The sequence below is a fragment of the Micromys minutus genome (genome assembly GCF_963924665.1).
Source record: "Micromys minutus genome assembly, chromosome: 10".
NCBI classification, from domain to species: domain Eukaryota; kingdom Metazoa; phylum Chordata; class Mammalia; order Rodentia; family Muridae; genus Micromys; species Micromys minutus.
In genome coordinates, this window is record NC_137979.1 from 33,728,535 (window position 1) to 33,748,766 (window position 20,232).

Below are 20,232 nucleotides of genomic sequence, written 5' to 3' on the forward strand. Positions count from 1 at the left end.
AGTTACTACTCATCCTTTCTCAGCCTCAGTGATCTCATCCGTAAAATGGGGGTAACAGCCTCCTTCGTGGAATGTTCTGGGGATTTAACTTGGGAAGTTAGGCAAAACTCTTACCACATTGGGATGTTACCTACTGATAAAAATATGTTGGTGAGGGCTATTTTAGATTAAACACAAGAGGAAATGCGCCCTCGAGCCCGGCAAATGCTGGGATTTCACAGAGGAGAGGGATCCGCAGCCTTAGAGGAGTGGAGGTCATGCTTTGGCAGGGGACCAGCTTTGCTTGGCGCTAGCCTGGCCTGCTGTTCCCTGCCGCAGTGAAGGGTGAGAGTGACCACCCTCTGTTCCGTCCTTCAGGGGTGGAAGAGCAAGAATCTGGATGCCAGCACCCAGGGCAGGACACACGCTGGGCATCTGCCAGTCGCTGACTGACTGTATAGGTAAGGGTCAGAAGGACAGAGCGTGGGGAGGAGGGGACGAGCCCTGCCGAGGGCAGGGTACGAGGCAGTGTGGGAAGGGAGTCGCAAGGAAGGCAGAGGCTCCGGGGCCTTTCTCGTCCCCGCCCCCAACCCGTCCAGGCTCGAGCTTCATTCTCCAGTCGCGGGGCCTGGGGGCGTAGGGGAGGAATGAAGGTCGAGGTTAGGGATTAAGAACCTGGTCCCGCGGCACCCCAGTGAATCCGTCGGGCTTGGGGACCCAGCGGAACCCCCCGCGCCCGCCTCCCCCTCCGCCGGCGCGAGTGGGGCGGCGCGCTCCGCAGGGCGAGCAGCTGAGCGACCCTCGGTGCTGCGGCCCCCCGCGCCCCAGCCCGCCGCGCCCGGGCCGCGGGCGGCGCCCCTCACTCTCCCCCCGGGCGGGGGAGCCCAAGGCAGCGCCGGAGCCCGGGGGGAGCGCGGCCGCGCCGGCCAGGGCAGGGGGCAGGCAGCCGGGACGGCCCCGGGTAAGCGGGAGGAAGAGGAGCGGGGTGACCGCGGGGTGAGGGGCAGCCCGGGGAGGGGGCGGCGGGCAAGCGGCCGTGGGAGTGGAGCTGGGGCTGGCAACCAGCGGGGCTCCTGCAGCCCCCACACCTGCCACCGATCGGGTCATTGGGAGCCCGGCATCCGCCGTCGCCCCCACCCCCACGCGGACGTGGTAGGGACACACTACCGGAGGACGTAGGACCCGGCCTTTAGGATCCTCACACACACACACACCCCGACCTCCCCAGTGTGAGGCAGAGATCTAAGATGTCCAGGCCGGGGAAGGGACTAGAAAGAGAAGGTGGCCCGAGTGTGTGACCCCTGTCTCTTGCCGGGAGCTGTCTGCAGACTCACTGCAGAATGCAGGCCCTGGGGAAGCTCAGGGGGCCTGGGCCTTGCTTCCTGGGACAGACCTTTAACCCCCACATAGCCAGACATGTGGGCTTAGTAAACCGCTTGAACCTAGGACCTGCCCCTGGGAAGAACTGAAGGGGCATCTGTCCCCTCTGAGTTGGGGACAGGGCCACACTTAGGCCTGGTAGTCCCAGAGGCTGGCCTGTGCATAGGGGGGCTGTTCTTGTACCTACTTCTTGACTCCCAGACTGTATCTGGTTTTCCTTTTCTGCTACTACTCAGAAAGAGTTGGTTTGGGGGCTCGAGAATCTGCCGGTAGGGTACATCCTCGCCACACCCAGAGTAAGTCTGCTCTTTCTTGCTCTTTGCCCTCTGTACCATCCAGGACTCCCCCAGCCCCACCTGCTTGTGCTGTTATGTAATTAACCCAGCTGAGTGTCTCTGCCAAGCTGGCAGTATTCAGGGATGCCCCAGAGGCCTGAGAACCTGAAGGGATATCCATGGTGGGAGGGTTAGTTTTATCTCAGTAGGGAACAGGCTCGGATGAGCACCTGTTGGGGAAGGGACGTGCATGAAGCACACATAAGGTTAGGTTTAGCTAAAGGCGGCTTTCTTCCCTAAGTCTCTGGGTCTTGATTTGTTGGTGATAGATTTTGTTCTTCAATAAAACGAAAGGCATCCTGTACATGCGTATGGGTGCCCAGGTACACACACTACAAGTTCATGAGCCCGTGCAACTGTAGACAGTGACCCATTCCTGGGTTGCCAGGAGGTCCAACTGAGTGTCTGGGCAAACCTTAGATGACCAGTACCACTATCCATTGTGATACCTACTCTGTGCCGGGCGCTGGGCTTTCTGTGGACGGCTTCACACTATCTATGACGTTTCTTGGCCAAGGTCATGCTTTAGGTAAAGGCAGGGCTGGGAATCAAACCTTGGTGGTTTGCTCGAAACCTTTAGTTGCCATTGTGCACACATGCATAATTGTGATTGAGTGTTGTGAACCAGGACAGCCTAAGGGACATTCAGCCATGAACCATGCATATATGAAAAGAACATGATGCTTCTGCCAGACTATACACACAAACACAAACACACACACACACACACACACACACACGCACACACGGAAAATGTGACACGATGAAAACCAACAGATCCCAGTAAACCACCTCTCTGCACCCACTTACTAAGGGAGGAGGGTCACCAATCTTGGGGGCTATTGGCTCCGCTCTGCCCACGTGTAGAGTGTGACTCCAAAGAAGATGTTTTACCCACAGACCTACGGCTAAAAATCATCAAAGCTGGGGTTTGTGTTCAAGCTCTAAAAGTGACAGGAACTGAGCAAGTGCAAAGGTAATGAACTCATCTCCAGAGTCCTGCCCCTTTCTGGGCAGCAGCTGTGTGCGGCCAGGCCCTCTGAGCTCCAAGGGAAGTCGAAGACTCAGACCCGGCTTTTAGCTTGTCACTTTTGGGCATCACTAAGCTTAAACTTGATAAGCACCGAAACCCATAGAAAGTAGCTGAGGTTCCCAGCTGTGTGGCTTGGAGCACAGGGAACTTCTCTGAAGTGCAAATAGGAATACTTCTCCCTTCGGGGTATTGACCGAGGATAACTGTGTAGGCAGGCTAGCAGCCCATGCTCTGATGTAGGACTCTCTAGAGTCAGTGCAGTCATCTAGTTCAGAGGGACTTTGGGAAATGCTGGGGGCATTTTGGGCCATCTTGGTAACTGGAGGCTGCTGTGGGCACTCATCTCCTGAGAGTCTCAAAATTAAAATGTTCAGAATATGAGAACAGCTCTGTACAAAAAGGAGTTTCCTTCCCCGAGGATGCCAAGAGGGCCTCCACTGAAAGCCGTTTGCTCTTTGGGATGAGATGGAGAGGAGCTGATGTTTGTCCCAGCTTGGGGCTGGGACTGGAATTTAAATCTAGAGTCGAGAGCTCTCTCTGTTGTACAGCGAAGTATGCTTTGGTTGAGGGGAATCAGACCCAGTGAAGAATCAAGGGTTGTAAAAAGAGTGGACAAGAAAGGTGAAGAACTTGGGAATAGATTGAGATGGGGGGTCTAGGAAAAGAAAGCTTTCCAGATGGCAGTGGTAGCATCAGCAAAGACACACTGGTGGGAAAGTTCAGCACAGGCCCAGGGGTAAACAGAGCACTGAGCCCTCCCCCTACCCCACTTCTTGTCCCCCAGTCTAGGTGGTGGCCACAGAGGGCCAGAGGCAAGCAGAGGGAGCAATGGTTGGTCCTGACGGTGGCTGAGCCCCCAGCCCCTGGAATATGCAGCCCGGAGGAGCCCCAGGCAAGGACGCGGTGGCGGAGTGGGGCGGGAGGCATGGTCTCCACCTACCGGGTGGCCGTGCTGGGGGCGCGAGGTGTGGGCAAGAGTGCCATCGTGCGCCAATTCTTATACAACGAGTTCAGCGAGGTCTGTGTGCCCACCACCACCCGCCGCCTCTACCTGCCTGCTGTGGTCATGAATGGCCATGTGCACGACCTGCAGATCCTGGACTTCCCACCCATCAGCGCCTTCCCTGTCAACACACTGCAGGTAAGCTCCACTGGGCAACAGGCAATGGGGAAAGGGAGACTTCATTCTACCTCCCCAGCTCTGGCCACACTGTCAGCGGTCCCGACACCACACCCTGGGCCTCCCTCCTTAAAGCCATTGTAAGAAGGTGCTCATTTGTGTGCTAGTGAATTCAGAAGATATCTATCTGATGAGTGTTTAATGTGTGCCAGGCCCTGCACTGGGCACCAGGAACGAATGGTCAGCAAAAATCAGATAATGGAGATTTGCTTTCAAGGAACTCGTAGTCTGCTGAGAAAAGACCTGTTAGTAGAAAAGACAGGCAGCTATTATGCAATGTAGTGAATGCTGCTTTTGAAGGAGACGAGGGAGCTGAAGTTGCACCGGTTGGAAGTGGGTTCATGGAAGGTGATGTCTCAACAAAGTCGGAGCAGGAGAAGCAGAGCGGAGAACACTAACTGCCCGTTCATACTCAGCTCTGCCTGCCACAGCCTCATGCTCTCAGTGTCTTCTAGAGAAGAGACAGCAGGACAGACTGACACCTGAGAAGGAGTGCTCTCAGCAGTTCTGGAGACCCCAATCAGATCTCTTGCCCAAGGGCCTTTTCTTCCAGGTATCCAATTCCCCAGCCTCAGGACCTGCTTCTAGTCTCCTCGCAGTTAAATGCAAAGGTCCCTGCATCCCCAGGCATCTACTCCCAGCTTTTAGAAGCAGAGCCTCTACACCTCTCTCCGCCTTTGGCTTGAGGGAAAGTTGACTTCAGGAGAAGCTGAGCTCCCAGATGTGTTTGCTCCCTGCAGAGTCCCCTGGCCAGAGTATGCAGAGAGCCTGGCTAGTTGTAATAGAGGATTCAGCCACCTCCGGCTGGGCCCTGCAGGAGCTCAGAGAGTCTGAGCAACCCCCCCAGCACAGGAGGGTCTCCCATCTATCTTGTACATGCTTGAGCCTCATCCTAGCATGTGACCATGTGTACCACAGTGTGCCTGAGAGGTCAGGGCAGTGAGTCTCAGGCCAGAACCTTCTACTTTCCACGTGTAAACGTTACTGAAACCTGGCTCCAAGCCCAAGTTACTCTTTTTACGTTCAGTTGTGTATTTATCTTCGCTAATTTTAGAACAGGTCAGATGCAGTTGAAATGCCTGAATCGTGGCCTAGAGAAGTGTGTCCTGTCTCTGTTCCTTTGTCCTCTGCTTATTCTCCCTAGCCAGTGTCTCTGATTGTTCCTTGACACTCAAGTAAGAAGATGCATTCTTGTTGCACCTCCCCCTTTTTACATAAAAAATAAACCCTGTGATGTTCTGTGTCTTGTTTTGGTTGTTGTTTGATGCCTAGGAATAGAACCCAGGGTCTCCATTCATTAGGCCAACACACCACCACTCAGCTGTGTGCGTAGGCTTTTACCTCATTTTTATTAAGAGACAAGATCTTGCTCTGTTGCCCAAGCTGGCCTTGAACTTGAAATCCTCCTGTATGTCTTCAGAGTAGCCAGAATAACAGGCATGCACCTCCATGCCTGGCCATTGCTTCTTCAACTCACCATTTGTTTTTTTGTTGGTTTTGGTTTTGTGGTGAGGCAGGGTGATGGTTGTTGTTTTGTTTCAGAGTCTTTCTATGTAGCCCTGGATGTCCTGGAACTCACTCTGTAGATCAGGCTCAAAGAGATCCATCTGCTTCTGTCTCCCAAGTGTGGGATTAAAGGTGTGTGCCGCTACACTTAAAACTGTAATGAAAGCTACTATTTCCTGTCCCAGTCTGGAGAACACCTTCACTCTCATGGCTACTCAGAACTCCACTGCAAAGAGGTTTCCTCTGATTGGACAACTGGGTGGTTTCCAATCTTATACCAGTTGGGTCAGTGCCACATGAATAAACAGCCTTTGCATGAGTCGGTTTGCACGTACGTCACTCTATTTACAGGATCAGTTTCTGCAATGGACAGGATTTGAAAGGGATCTCCAGAGACCCGTCTCTAAAAGTTGTGTGTCTTATAAAACTTGACCATTTTCGGCACTAGAACGGCTGTTCCCAGTCTATGGGTTGTGACCTCTTTGGAGAAGTCACATATCAGATATCCTGAATGTCAGATGTTTAAATTATGGTTCATAACAGTAGCAAAACTACAGTTGTGAAGTAACAACAAGATATTTTAATGGCTGAGGGTCACCACAGCATGAGGAATGGTTCTAAGGGGCTGCAGCCTTAGAAAGGTTGAGAACCACTACTCTAGAATACGAGAGAGGATGTTCTCCGTGTAATCTGTAATTTGCATTCACATGAGTGAGGTTGTGTATTTTTCTGTATGTTTAAGGCTTTCTTTAGTGTTTCTGTTTTGTTTTGTTTTCCTCTGAGAACTACTAATATCATTTGCCTGTTTTGGGTTCTTATTATTTAGGGGGGTTGTTTTTATTTTTGAGTTAGGGTCTCATTTAATTCAAACTGACCCAAAACGTTTTCTATAGCCAAGGATGACTTTGAACCCCTAAACCTCTAGCCTCCAAGTGTTAGGATTAAAGGCGTGCAGTATCATACTTGTGTGACTCTTCCTCCTCTTCCTCTTCTTCCTCCTTCTCTCCCTATTCTTCTCTTTGGTTTTTTGAGATAGTGTCTCTCTACATACATGGCTCCTAATGTTCTGGAGCTCACTCTATAGACCAGACTGGCCTCCAACTCAGAAATATGCCTGCCTCTGCTTCCCAAGTACTGGGATTAAAGGCGTGCACCGCAAGACCTGGTAACATTTTTCTTCTCGATTTGCCCTTGTATTTGGTGCTATGATGTCAAAGATTTCACTCCCCAAGCACGGTTAAAAGGCTTTTTGTATAGAAGTCCTAAGAAGGGACCTCAACTTTACGATCAAATATAAGCCTAAAGAATCTTGATGGCCGCTCTCTAAAAATGAAGTAATACATGTTTAAGTCTAAGACTGTTACCTTCCACAGTACCTTCTCCTCCAGAGCAGAAAGCAGAAGGTAAAGGGCACATGCAACCTGCCAAAGGAGATGCCCAAGAACATATGGCTGGGGCCAGACGACTGAGACCCTGGAGCTGTACTTTCCATTCCTCTTCCTCTTTGTCAGCCTGGGGCTGAACCCAGGGCTTTGTGCATGAAGCACATTCCTTACCACTGGGCTACATGTTCAGTCCATCCCCTGTTCAGTCCAAAGATGACCTCCAGGGGAGCAAATTAGAACCCTATGTGGAACACACTGGCAGGAAGGCCGAGCTTGCTCCATTCTTCCCTTCAGTTGAGGAGTGGATGGACAGCCTAGCCAATCTGGAGCTTTCTGCTGCTCTCTCTTAGGAGCCTCCTGAGAAGAATGTGTGGGAGGCATCCCGGGGTCCCCTTGAGGAGGCAGTACGTCAGAGGAGGGATGGTACTGTCACCCTCAAAGTCTGGCAGCTGCTCTCTGGCAGCCCAGAAGAGAGCTTACAGCGTGGAACCTATCCTCTCTCCCTCTTCTAGGGATCTCCATTCCTCTTATGGGGTGAGAGGGGAGTTGCAGAGGCATGCAGGCCCCTGCCCTCCCCACCCCTATGCCAAGGTAATGGGTGACCTGCTGAACACAGTGTTCTCTGGTCTAGGAGGAAGCAGGCTTGTGATTTTCTGCATTCTTAGATCTGTCCCCTGAATCCTGCCTCTGCACCAAAAACTAAAACCTCAGCACAAAGATGCCACATCATCTCCCCAGGGATACCCACTGCAGCATCTCCCAAGCCCTTTGAGTCGGAAGTGCTACTTCCAACTCGACACTCCACAGCTGCCACCCAAGTCTGCCCCTTCTACTTCAGCTGAAACACTTACCTCGACCACATGCAAGCTGGCTATGTCAGAGACATGTTTCTGCCTCCTTCTGGTCTTCCTTTTGTGTATTCTGGAGGTGCAACCCAGGGTCTCAGGCGTGCCAGGACATACTTTGTGACTACAACACACTCCTTTCCTCCTCTTCTAGGCTTGTCTGTGGGCCTTATGAGAGGAGACCCTGCTTTCCTTTACCTCCCAAGGTCTCTGCCCCAAAGCTTCGGGGACCTCCTTTCTGCGCGCTGTCTTCCTGAACAGACTTTTGCAATTACATCTGTTGGCAGACTAACTAGCTAATTAATCTCTTAGGGAACCTTCTCGTTAACACATTTAGCCTTGCCATGGGTCTATTCATCTTGAGCTTTAGCTCCATGAGCCCCTCCATGAGAAGTTCTCTCAGAAAAAATATTTTAAAATAGTCAAGCCAGGCGTGGTGATGCATGCTTGTGATCCCAGAATTTGAAAGACAGAGGCAGGGGGATCAAGAGTCCTGTGTCTCTTCCCTATCACACCCTGTTATGCATCCAGTTCCTATCTTTCTCATGCTTGCATTCAGACAGCAACCTGAGGGTTTTGTTAGGGGTACCTTGTTTGGGCTTGCAGGGGTTGTAGGGTTCAGCACCGTGGAGAGAGCTTACCAGAGCAGTTGCTGTTAGCGCCTGGTCCTGACCCTCTTGAATGTTCACGGCAGTTGTGAGAAACCAGAAATAGGATAGTTGTAACCAGAATATAATCCATGGCCTCAGATATAGAAGATGGTGGGCATAGTTCCCTGCTTGCAGGAAAAGTGATAGATTGGAGCTTTGGCTGAGCCTCGGAAGAAATTATTACAGTAGGTACAACCACTAGATTAGGGCTATACTCTCACAGGAATTTATAAATTCACTTTGAACAAAGAACTGGATGGATGGATCAGACAGATCCGATCTCCAGATCCACATAGATAGTGTGGTGGGCCAGGAAATCAGCCAGCTTGTGGCTTGCTCTATCCTGACCGGGGAGGAAAAGTTAAAATTCTCAGTACCTGTGTTCCTAGGGCCTGGCCTTCTGGGAGTTGGGGTGGGGGATAGAAAGGACCTGTTTGGTGTCTGTTTGACAGGGTGGCCGGAGGCTGGGAGGCCTCATGGCTTCTCTGACTGGTACTGGCTGGGGTGTTGCAGGAGTGGGCAGATGCCTGCTGCAGGGGACTCCGAAGCGTCCACGCCTACATCCTGGTCTATGACATCTGCTGCTTTGACAGCTTTGAGTACGTCAAGACTATCCGTCAGCAGATCCTGGAGACGAGGTGAGGAGCTGTGACAATCTATCGCTACCTCAGTGGATGCCCTAATGCTAGCCTGTCTCCAAAGGGAGGTGTGGATAACACAGACCAGGGCGCTGGAGAATGGGGCACAGGTGATATGTATTGAATTTTCTGGTACCCACGAGTCCCCACCCCCCTTTCTTTTTTTTCTTTTCTTTTTTTCTTGACAGGGTTTCACTATGTAGCCAGGCTAATTTTGAACTCAAAATCCCCCTGCCTCAGGCCTCCCGAGTGCTGTAATTACAGGTGTGGGTCACGTACCCCACTTCTGTTGACTCATTTTTGGGACCCCGACTTATGATGTTGGCTACACTAATAGTGAAGAGCAGGGGCTGTCCACAGATCAGTTTTGACATATAAGCCTCAGTTTTCTTGTCTGTAAAATAGGCAGAACAATAGTGTCGCCTTTTTTGAATGTGTTCTTTAAAGATGTAACCTTCCTCAAGGGGTTGGGGCTGCACCTGGAACAGAGCACACGCTAGCGCGGAGCCCAGTGGTTGCGAGACTGGCAGCGCCCCCAAATTTCTGCCTCAACCCGCAGGGTGATCGGCACCTCGGAGACGCCCATCATCATCGTGGGCAACAAGCGCGACCTGCAACGCGGACGCGTGATTCCACGCTGGAACGTGTCGCACTTGGTGCGCAAGACCTGGAAGTGCGGCTACGTGGAGTGCTCGGCCAAGTACAACTGGCACATCCTGCTGCTCTTCAGTGAGCTGCTCAAGAGTGTGGGCTGCGCCCGCTGCAAACACGTGCACGCCGCCCTGCGCTTCCAGGGCGCGCTGCGCCGCAACCGCTGCGCCATCATGTGACACCGCGTGCGCCCTGCAGCAGCACTGTCCCAGCGAAAGGGAGGGCGGGGCGGGGCCAGCCTCCCGCGGGACACCAGGGCCAGAGCAGGGAGCCCCCCAGAGGAGAACTCTGGGCTCTGGGCCTGAAGCACCCCTACAGCCACACACCTCCCCACGAGAATCAGAGGGCGAGAGGGAGCCTCCCCGCCACTCCCCGTCTTCCCCTCCTACCTGGGTCTCTTTGGGTCAGCCACCTTCAGTGCTGTAGTGTAGTGCCCGGCCCCAGGAAGGGCCACAACCAGTAGGCCAAGGGGTGAGCATGTGAAATGGAGGGTGGGGTGAGGAGGTGCTGTCTTGGCCGGGCCCCTGCCCATCTTCCCCACAGTGTGTCTGTCTTTACCCCATGTCCCCTTTTCCAACGTCTGTCCTCTAGAGTGTCTGTCAGTCCTCATTTGTCTTATCTACCCTCCAGTGTTTCTCCCTGCTCCCCAGCTCCGCTCACAGGGCTCTCATTTCCTCCATCCCCTTGTCGCGGATCCTGGCAGGTTTTTGATGCCAGGCCTTCTCCCCGGCAGCACCACCGGCACAGGGCAGAAAGATGCAGGTGTCCTAAGGACCGAAGCCAAGGGGTCCGAGGGCTGAGGTCCGACGGCCGTCAGGGAGAGAAGGCTGAACTCTCCCTCATCCAGGGAGACTTCCCTGCCCAGCAGCCCCCAGAGACGCAACCACCTACCTTCCAGCCTTAACTCAATGGTCCCTGCCGGGTGCCCCTCAACCCTCCTGACCCTAAAGCCAGATTGCTCCCGGGCTAAATTCTTTTTGTTTTGTTTGACAGTGTGGAGAGAATATTCCTCAGAGGATCGTTTTCTCTCCATGATGCCTAGATCCCACTTCTCTGTTACCTCCTGCACTAGGATGGGCTGCTACGTTGGGGGATGTGAAGTTTGTGGGGGACTGGGGGAGGGGAGAGATGGTGCCCAAAAGGGGTTCGTGTTATGCTATCGATGATTCTGTGTCCCAGTCCCACCTCAGTCCAACTGCCTAAGACTCTGCCTCCATCAGGTCTCAGGTTGTCTGATCAGACTGTGTAGGGGAAGAGGCAGGAAAAGAGTAAGAACGAGGGGGTTGTGCCTGGGAGAGATTAGGCATGCATCCGCACCCATACATGGAGGCCCTCAGGATCTGACCCCTTATCCCAACACCAGGTTGGCCCTACTCCCTAACTCCCCCCCCCCCATTTTCCCCGGCTGCCTGGCCGGGTTTCTACCTCTCGTCACCGGAGCTGATCACTGTCAGTTTTGTACCGATTTAGAAATAATAATAATGGAGATTCCAGGAATGGTCCGAGGGATTGCTCGGGGACTTGGAGGGAGGGAGGAAGAAGTGGTTCCATGTCCCCAGCCCCGGCCAAAGAAAGTTCCTGAGGCTGAACCCTCAGCCTTGGCCCTGGTCCAGTTGGGAGCATAATAAAGACCCTTTGTCAAGAGGGGTACATAGGACACCTATATACAGGGGTACATAGCCTTTGCCAAGGCTGCAGTGCACAGACCAGGAAATCAGGTACCCAGAGAGGTGATGGGGAGGAATCTGGCTGGGGGCAGGGGTGGGATGGGGAATTTATGGTGTTCCCGTGTGGGAGAGAATCTATGATTCTCTCTTCTGCTTCCCTACTGACTCTCACTCCCTCTACCCAGCGGGGGCGCTGCAGTACAATATCAGCAGCCCTCACTTTGGGCAGCCCACTGTTCTGGGTTCTAGTCCTTGCTGTCCTGAGCAATTTTGGGCTAGTAATTTGCCCTCTCTGAGCCTCCCTCTGAAACAGAGGTGGTGGCTCCCCTTCCCCCCACTTCAGAGTGGCTGGGAGGGTAAGGAGGAGGGGTGCCCACTTTCCTGCAGCCCCACCACTGGTTCCTCGGGGTGTGGGTAAAGATGGCAGCCTCCCATGTGCCCGATCACCCCCCAACTCTGGGGCACTTGAGGTGAGGGTGGGGGGATCCAGACCTCTGGCTTACCTCCACTGGGGAGTCATTGGAATGTAGCCCCCTCACTCTTTCCTCTTCACCCCAGGTCTTGGATTTCAGGTCCCTTCACCCCCATTCTGAGTCTCTGTCCTTCCCCTCCCCAACCAGGGTTTCCCACACAGGGTCTGGAAGTGTGTGTGACACCCACTGAGCTGTTATTGAAAGATTAAAAATCAGGGAGTGTTTTCCCTCGTTTCTCTACTTTAGTGTCTGTTGCTCATGGGAGAAGGGGGTCCCTGAAGAATGTGTGTGTGTGTGTGTGTGTGTGAGAGAGAGAGAGAGAGAGAGAGAAAGAGAGAGAGAGAGAGAGAGAGAGAGAGAGAGAGAGAGAGAGAGAGAGACTGACTGGTGCTCCCCACCCGAAACCTCAGTACCAACCAAGAGACCAAAGGGAAAAGGTTCTGGATGTGACTTCTTTCCCTCCCGCTAATTGCAGCCACACACCTGCCTTAGCAGATGCATACAAGGCTCAGTCCTAACTGCTTCTACATCTTCCTCCCAGTCAGGGTCAAATTTGGAGCCTCGAAACCATAGCTTCTTAGACACAGAAGTGTGATGGGTGCCATTAACTGTCCCTCTATCATCCTGAGCCATCCCTGTTCCCAGAACCAGGGGCAAATCTTTGAAGTCCACGTCTAGGGTAGCCAGCCTTCTGTGCAGAGCTGCCTTTGTCGCTGTCCAAGGTTATGAGGACCAGGAGCTGATAAGGAAGCCTCACTTGCTGACAGCTCTCCCTACCTTGTCCCCATCGCCTCCAGCAGAGACCACGTTTGAATTTGCACCTCCCTACACTTCTACAGTCTTAGGAAGAAGATCCAAAAGGCTGAGGCTCAAAGACAGACCCACATGTGTTTAATAACTTACAGCTGTGGAAATGTTCAGAGGCTAAGGAGCTGTTCTTGGTGGCAATAAGATAGTCTCTCTCTCTCTCTCTCTCTCTCTCTCTCTCTCTCTCTCTCTCTCTCTCTCTCTCTCTCTCTCTCTCTCTCTCTCTCTCTCTCTCTCTCTCTCGACCCTGGCTTGGCGCTGACTTGCAATGAGAGGTATGGGCTGCCCTTTTGCACAACTCGTGGGGTCTTCAGACCTATTCTTGACTAAGACACTGTGCTGAGTGAGGGACTGCACTTTCTCACATACACTGCACTGCATGTGTTTTGCTGTGCTCTTCCCCATTTGAGGACTCTTCAGACCCAAGATTCCTCCTCAGGTGGAAGTGGGGTTCCATCAAGCTGCAGAGGCTCCCGGCTCTCTGAAAGCTGGATGCTGTTCTCCAATGAGATTCTGGCTTCTTTCTTTTTCTCTTCTTCCTTTTTACCTGCTCCATTCACCTGGCAGGTGCCCCCTCCCTTGCCACCCAATGTAGCTTTTAATTGCCTGCTTCCAGGAGTTGTCCTGGCTGGACGGAGACAGGGGTAGACCAGTGGCTTGGGAATTCTGGAAGGTTTCTTCTCAGGCCTGTGGTCTCTACGGGGCCGGATTCTGGGTCTCAGCTTCAGCTTGTAAATGGATGGGATCTTCTGGGGCTTCCGGAGAGTTCTCTTGCCCTTGCCCAGACATACCTTGGCTTTATCAGGAGTGAGGTCTGAGCATGAATGTGTGGGAGCCTCCAGGTTGGCAGATACAGGCAGGCTTGAGCAGTCCTGCCCTTTTGCAGGCGACGTGGTCCTCACTGTGGTACCCTCAGCACTCGGGCTTGCCTTTATCCTTGTCCCCCTCTCTCCAGAACCTAGCTGCTCTTTGGGGCTTCCTGGGTCCACATTTGACCTAGGGGGGCATCCTACCCTCCAGGCTTTTAGATCCACTTTAAGGAGGGGTGGGGGACCCTGAACCAGTTCCTGGATAACTTTATCATAAGGACCCCCAGGCTCAGGCCACCTCCCACCCAGGCTGGGAACATAGACCCCACTTCGAGGGATGGATTGAGACCTTGTACCCTGAATACAGGCAGCCCCCAGCTCCAGCAGTTTCATGTTGGCCACAACCTCCTCTTTAAGGTTATCACAGAGGGCTTGCTCTCTGGTCCTGCCCAGGGGTGGAGAGGTGTATCTCTCTTTCCACATGTGTGTACCCAAGCTCCTGGGATCTTCAGTCTCTGAAGTAATCTGGATGTCTGTCTGGTGGTTCCCACTTGCTCCCACAGAATGATGCCCGTGTGTAGATCTACCTAGGTTCCCTGGGAGGGTTCTTGATGAGATGGAGCTGCCACCTTCAGTACCCAAAGAGCATCTTGGAGTTGGGGGCCGGGCAGGGGACAGCCGGATAGGAATCTTGGTGAGCCCTTTGCCAGGGGGTGAGGATTGAACAGACATGGGTTCACTGATCTGTGGGGAGGCACCCTGGTGCAAGAGCCAGATAGTGTGAGGACTGGCTAGGCTGGAGGAACGAGGTGGGGGGGATGGTCCTCTTGCTGATGTCCTTATACTGGTGGCCTCAGGGATTTGAAGCCTCTGGGGTGTGGGAGCCTTGGTGTGTGCTCCTCGACTGTCTGCTTCCTTGTGAACCCAGGATGTGGGAGTCCTTCCTCTGGGCAGTTCACCTGAGCATCTATTTGCTCTCTCTCCAGACAGGGTACTCTGTAGGTCTGGTCCCCTACAAGTAGATGAGGATTGTGGACCAGGTGACGACATCCTCTGAGATGGGGTTGGTTTTCCTCTGGACCTAAAAAGAAAAACAAGCTTGAAAGGGACAATCAGAGAACCAGTGTTCTTCCTTGGGACAGACTGAGAGACCCGTATGCCGCCTTCTAGTAGCCTGGGCACCCTTGTTCCCCAAGCAACATATAGAAAGGGACTTCAAACCTTTCCAGAGAAATTCTAGACCAGGAGACTGATAATCTTCCCATACTCAGGGCAGGTCTCAACCTTAGCTTTATCATGGAATGGAAGAACACCGAATATGGCCCCAGGCCCCTTGTTTACAAGATGGGTAAGTATTTGGAGCAACTAGATGGTCCTTTAGTTCTGGGTGCTGTTTGTGTTGCAAACACCGAAGCCTTGTCTTGTTCTGCATCCCTGGGGTGTAGAGTCCAGGGTCTTGTGCATACTAGAGGAGCATTGTCCCTATGGAGTATGTGCTCTTTGTAATATGGCCTCCTGAAGTGGCCTGGGAAGAACCCAAATTCACAGTCCTCCTGCCTTGGCTGCCTAAATGCTGACTCTAGGCATGTGCCATCATATCTGGCTTATGTGATTTTTTTTTTTTGTTGTTGTTGGTGGTGTAAAATGTTGTTCAGTTTAGTTTATCTTGGGGGATGAGCCACCGTGCATAGACTTATAGGGGGGACACTTCCATGTCCCTGTCTTGTACCTTAGGAATGGAGACATCTCTCTATGGGTTCTGGCCCTCCCTGGGGATTCACTACGGGGTCCAGGAGAAGAGGGAGTGGGAGGCCTCAGCTTCCGGCTGGAAGAGGTGTATGTCTTCCAATCCACTGGAGGCAGTGGGCTCTGTGAGCGGCTGATGGTCATTGTAGGCTGGGGCTGTGAGGGCCTGTCCTGCACCTTCACTTCATGCTGCACCGGTGGTCCTGGAGGCTTCAGGGAGCTGCCTGGTTTGTGGGCTGCCACAATAGGCCCCCGAGACGGCAGAAGGAAAAAAAAAAAAGAGTTCAAGTCCTGTTTATGAAACTCATTGTTGCACCCTATCAGATTCTCCTCATTTCCCCATATAGGCATCAGAGCCTAGCCTGGCAGTCCCAGTTTCCACAAAGGGACTCACAGAACAATCTGGTCAGAGAGCCCGGCATCGGGATTTACTGAAGGCTATGTGGATTTGCCAATCTGTAACTTTTATACAAATTGTATGCTTATTCGGGGTGCCTTGAGGTGCGGATGAAGATGAGAGAAGGACTGGAAACCTCCTGAGACAGACTTCCGCCCCCTCCCCCAACCCGTATGAAGTCCAAGGCCAAATCTGAGCTCCACTGAGATAGACTTTAGCCAACGTTCCTGCGTGCCTTGCGCGCCACCTTGTGGTTACTCAGTATGACTGCTCTTCGGTCCTCACCCACAGATCCCCGTACAGCGGAGCTCCTGGAGAAAAGGTCTATTTGGCCTCCCACAAGTGGCCTCTCAACTAGGAGCTATGTTTATGCCTCTCTAGCCAATTCCACAGGGGAAAACTTCTGGGAAACTCACAGAGGGACGTGCACCGGCAGGGGTCATGTTTATCCAGATAATGGCCCAGCGTGTCCCAGCCACCCCCAACACGCACCATCACGTGGCTCCGGAGGATCTGAGGGGACAAAGGTGAGGTTGAGAGCTGAGTGGAGGGCTTCCTTTATTCCTATACACCCCCTTACACACGTGTGTGATTGGGAAACAGGGTATTTTGCTTTTTAGTTTTACCTCTGCCATCAGACACCACTTGTCAAGGGTGGGGCCAAACTGCTAAACAGGACGTAGCACAGCCACAACTGGACAAGGGATCACATGGGCATTTGGATTACTATCCAGGTCCCAGGACACTCTCACTGCTATACAGGGCTTTGCACCTGTCTCTGCTTGCAATTGGTATGGGACCATCATGCCCCTGTGATGTGTGTCAGAGACAGTAGGAGCCCTGCTCAACTCTGTAATGAAACAGCTCCTACAGCCTTTCCAAACTTTAACTTCCCCCCACAAAAATGGGGCCACAGTCCCTGGCCCATGCCCACATCACTATTTATTGTCTCCGGTTCTGAGGGAGGATCTCAGGTTGTTGGCTCTCCTCCCAGGTGTACTCGATGCCCAAGGAAAGGGCCTGACCACGCCCGACCTTTCTCCACATGCCGAAGCGTAGAGCATCTCTGGGAGGTGAAGCCGGTCATGGGGAAGGGCTATCGAGAAGCCCACCCTAGACCTGCAATGTCACTCACTCTATAGAACGGATGGGTCCAGGGTCTGAGTGGTGTACTTTGGGATCCACATGGCTGGGGCTGTACACAGGACACAAAAACCCAGGTTCTTGGGTCCCTCGCTCTGACTTGGGAACGTGAGGGTACCTTTTTTTATATATACCCTATTTCTGCCTAAGGGCTTCCTGTAGACTCAGCTCTGATGGGGGTGGGGGGGATGGTGGTGCCCGCTGTGATGAGGGGAGGGTTTGATAAGCTTGTCAGCTGCTGGAATCTTCTGGACATTTCCAAGATAAGGGAACGCCTCAAGGCCTGGCGACTTGGGGTATACAATGGCTGATTTCCTGCCCCCAGGCTCAGTCAAGGTTCTATGAAAATAAACCCCATCTCACTGACCCCGGATGTCGCTCCACCGAAGTCAGACTTACCCGGATGAAGATGAGAGTGTTGGAGTCCCCCACTCTGTACTTCCCCTCAGATACCTTGACCATGGAGAACTGCACTGGGCACGTGCAGTGGCTCACGAGGTTCTGCACCTGTGGGCAGGGGCGGCAGGGGCTCAGCTCTCTTCTCTGCCTGAATCCCCAAGCCCATTCACATATGGTCAAGCTATGTGCCACCAGGCTGGTACTGAGGTCAGGGCTGGGGCCTGAGAGGTAGGTAGGAAGGCTTTTAAAAACACCCGGGGCAGCCCCCTGCAGTCCACTCCTCCTGCTGATGGTGGGATACATTGAACTGTGATATCTGACCAGCGTGAAACATTCATCACAGACCTTCAGCTAAGAAACCATCCCGAAGGATGCTTGGGCTCGTGAGTTTGAGACCAGCTTTGGCCACACGGCAAAGAGAAGTGCAAAACAGAAGAGAAGAAATGGGGAAATGGAAGGAAGAAAAGAATGAAAGAAAAAAAAAAAAAAAAAAAAAAAGGGAAAACCCTCTGGGAGTTCCATTTTTCCCAGGGATGGGAATAGGGCTAGCCTCAGGAAGTAGCTCCTCTATGGTGGGATCCCAGTCTTTGTCCCATGCACTTTATGTTGGGTTACTTAAGTCTCACAGAAGCCCCAGGAAATAGGTACTGTGTCTCTTTCCATCACGTGCTGGCTAAGGGAAGATCAGAAAGACTAAATGATTTGCTCAAAGCCACATGGCGGGTGTTAGCTGGTAGCGAGGACGCCATGTTCTTGGCACCCAGTTCTCAGGACCAAATGAGATGTGCACTGCTGGGCTGGTGCAAAGGGGGGAAGCAGTAATAGCTGCGGTCACATATGGGTAGGGGTGGGGCTCGGAGTGGAGCAGGCAGTGGGGACTGGGAAAGAGGAGGCAGGTCACGTGCTCGGCCTGAGTGCGTAGCCGGGCACCTCACCATCTGGTCCAGGTTATGGAAGTGGCAAGGCCTGCGGGCAGGGGGTACGGGTGGTGGCGGGTCCGGCGATGGCAGGTCCAGGTCGCGCCGCAGCTCCTCATCAATTTCCTCTTCCAGGCGCACCAGGGAGGGCGCTGCCACACCGAAGCGCCAAGCACGGCGACCCAGTTCCAGCAGACATAATACCACGCTCTTGACGTTCTTGCGTAGCACCAGGTCCTCTGTCTCGAACATCAGCACCTCTGATGTGGGACAAAGGAGAGAAGGGGGCACCGGTGACTTGAGTCCCCCATCAGAACCCATCCCAAGGCAGTGGTAGTGGGCACAGGAGGGTGGCTCGGGTCTCAGCATCTCAGGTTGAGGAAGCTCTTAGAAGGGGTCCGCACAAAGCAGCCAGGCCAACGGCAGAAGCCGGTGAGTATTTGGAACCTGGATAATCCTAAGGCAGGAGAGCTCTCCCCATCCAGCTCTCCTTCGATCCACTTAGCCAACAAGAAGATGCTAGGGGCAGGAGGCAGTTTCTTCTTACCTATCTTCCGGACACCCTATAGACTTTGGCTACCAGACCCTACAAGGCTCAGTCCAGGGATCTCTCATGGCCATGTGACCTCCAAGCTAGTCCCAGTTCCCTTCTGAAAAATGGGGGTGTAGTATGTCTCGACAGAAAGCAGCAGTTGTTTTGTGGTTTAGTGGAACCCAAGGCCATATAGAAGTTGTACATCAGCTACATAAGGTGTACACAAGCTATATCCTTAGTCTTGATTAACCTTTGATTCAGCCCCTCGTCTTCTTCCACCAGCCCAGAGTCCAAACCTGACCCTTTCCCTGTCTCCTCCCAGTCACTTCTGGCCTGGAGAATTGTGCAATCACACCTAATCCCATTCCCAGGTTCAAGGCCAAAACCTGTCACTCTCTGAGCCCTGCTAGTCCCTGCAGGACTGTGCCCCTCCCTACAGACCTCCCCCTTGAGCTTCCTTCCCATCCTTTTAGTCAAATGGTTCTCAACCTGTGGGTCAGATATCAGATACCCTGCGTATTGGATCTTTACATTACAACTTAATGGCTGCAAACTGACAGTTACAAAAATGATCTTATGGTTGGGGTCACCACAACATGGGGATCTTTCTTAAAGGGTCTTAGCATTAGGAATGAGAGTCACTGATTCAGCCCCTCTTGCTCGATGGCCAGCTTCTCCCAGTTACCCACCTACCTTGTGCTTTACTACTGTTCCCTGGCCAGTTAATCCCGACTCCCACTCTTCTCTCTCTAACCCAAATCTCATACTTCTTGTTGCCCTTGTTAACACCCACTACTATGTCATCAGACAGACCATTCCCATTCTGGATCGTGTGTGTTTGTGTGTGTGTGTGTGTGTGTGTGTGTGTGTGTGTGTGTGCATGCACATGTAGGTTCTCTGGTCTATTGGTCATCAGTGTGTGTTTATGAAGGATTTACTGTGAGATGAAGAAACAGATGCGCTAAAAGAGAAGCTAGAATACCTCAATTCCTGACTCCCAGGTCTAACTTAGCTTAAGCCTCCAAGTGATGCGTGCCCCTACAATATAAAGGTTTGAGATGGTTGCATTACCTTGGATCCCCATCTCCTTACGACACCACTGGATAAAGTTGGAGATATTGTCCCTGGCCTGGAAGGTACCCGGCTGAGCAGCCCCATTGCAGAAAACCCCAGCCTGGGGCATGGGAATCTTTTGAGCTCGCTCAGGTGCCTCTGCCAGGAAGGCCAGGGCAGCCTCCGTGACAGTGTTGGCATGCCGGCACAACACCAGGCCAGTCTCCAGCACCCGCAGGAAGTTGGCTGCATCAATGTCCAGCCCGTACAGATCCCGAAGCCACTCAGCCAGGTCTTCCTTCATGGCTTCCAGGTAGTGCTCGCTGGACTTGAAGGGTCGGATGCTCCGCACAGGAGGCCCTGGGGTCCTGGGTCTTCTCCAGTGTCCCACATGCTGAGACATGACTGGAACTCAAGTATGGGAAGAAGTAGTATCGTGTTCCCCACTGTTGTCTCTTTAAGTCTGCTACCTGCTAGGTCAAGGTCTTGGCCCAGTTCTCCTTGATTCAACGGGTCCCGGTCAACCCTCTGAGAGTCCAGAATTTCTGACTCTGCCGCTTGCCGCTGCGGGCTTCAGCCTCTGGGAGAGGCCCAGCCCCCACTGCCCACATTCCTCAGTCCCTGCCTGAACTTTTCTTTGGTAGCTTGCAGCGACCTCACTCTCAGCTGCCTAGTTCAGCGCTTCTGGGACAGGTGGAAGTTGC

At 53.0% G+C, this 20,232-nt stretch overlaps 2 protein-coding genes across 2 annotated transcripts; one reads left to right on the forward strand and one right to left on the reverse strand.

Annotated features, from left to right (window-relative positions):
* Nucleotides 1–758: 758 nt before the first annotated feature.
* On the forward strand, nt 759–11,945 carry RASL10B (RAS like family 10 member B). Its single transcript, XM_080922643.1, has 4 exons — nt 759–940; nt 3,512–3,868; nt 8,807–8,931; nt 9,491–11,945. The coding sequence occupies exons 2-4, from the start codon at nt 3,653–3,655 to the stop codon at nt 9,759–9,761; spliced, it is 612 nt and encodes a 203-aa protein (XP_080778769.1). The 5' UTR covers nt 759–940; nt 3,512–3,652; the 3' UTR covers nt 9,762–11,945.
* Nucleotides 11,946–12,945: 1,000 nt separating this feature from the next.
* Nucleotides 12,946–19,931, reverse strand: GAS2L2 (growth arrest specific 2 like 2; the record flags this gene model as incomplete). The annotated part of the gene is made up of 6 exons (XM_080923196.1): nt 12,946–14,419; nt 15,068–15,320; nt 15,898–15,994; nt 17,024–17,131; nt 17,959–18,200; nt 19,547–19,931. The coding sequence occupies 6 exons, from the start codon at nt 19,929–19,931 to the stop codon at nt 12,946–12,948; spliced, it is 2,559 nt and encodes an 852-aa protein (XP_080779322.1).
* Between the last annotated feature and the right edge of the window lie 301 nt (nt 19,932–20,232).

Coding starts and splice junctions, on each gene's coding strand:
- RASL10B (XM_080922643.1), top strand. CDS start 3,653: ATGGTCTCCACCTACCGGGTGGCCGTGCTGGGGGCGCGAGGTGTGGGC. Junction 3,869..8,806: donor TCCCTGTCAACACACTGCAG/GTAAGCTCCACT, acceptor GGGGTGTTGCAG/GAGTGGGCAGATGCCTGCTG. Junction 8,932..9,490: donor CAGCAGATCCTGGAGACGAG/GTGAGGAGCTGT, acceptor CTCAACCCGCAG/GGTGATCGGCACCTCGGAGA.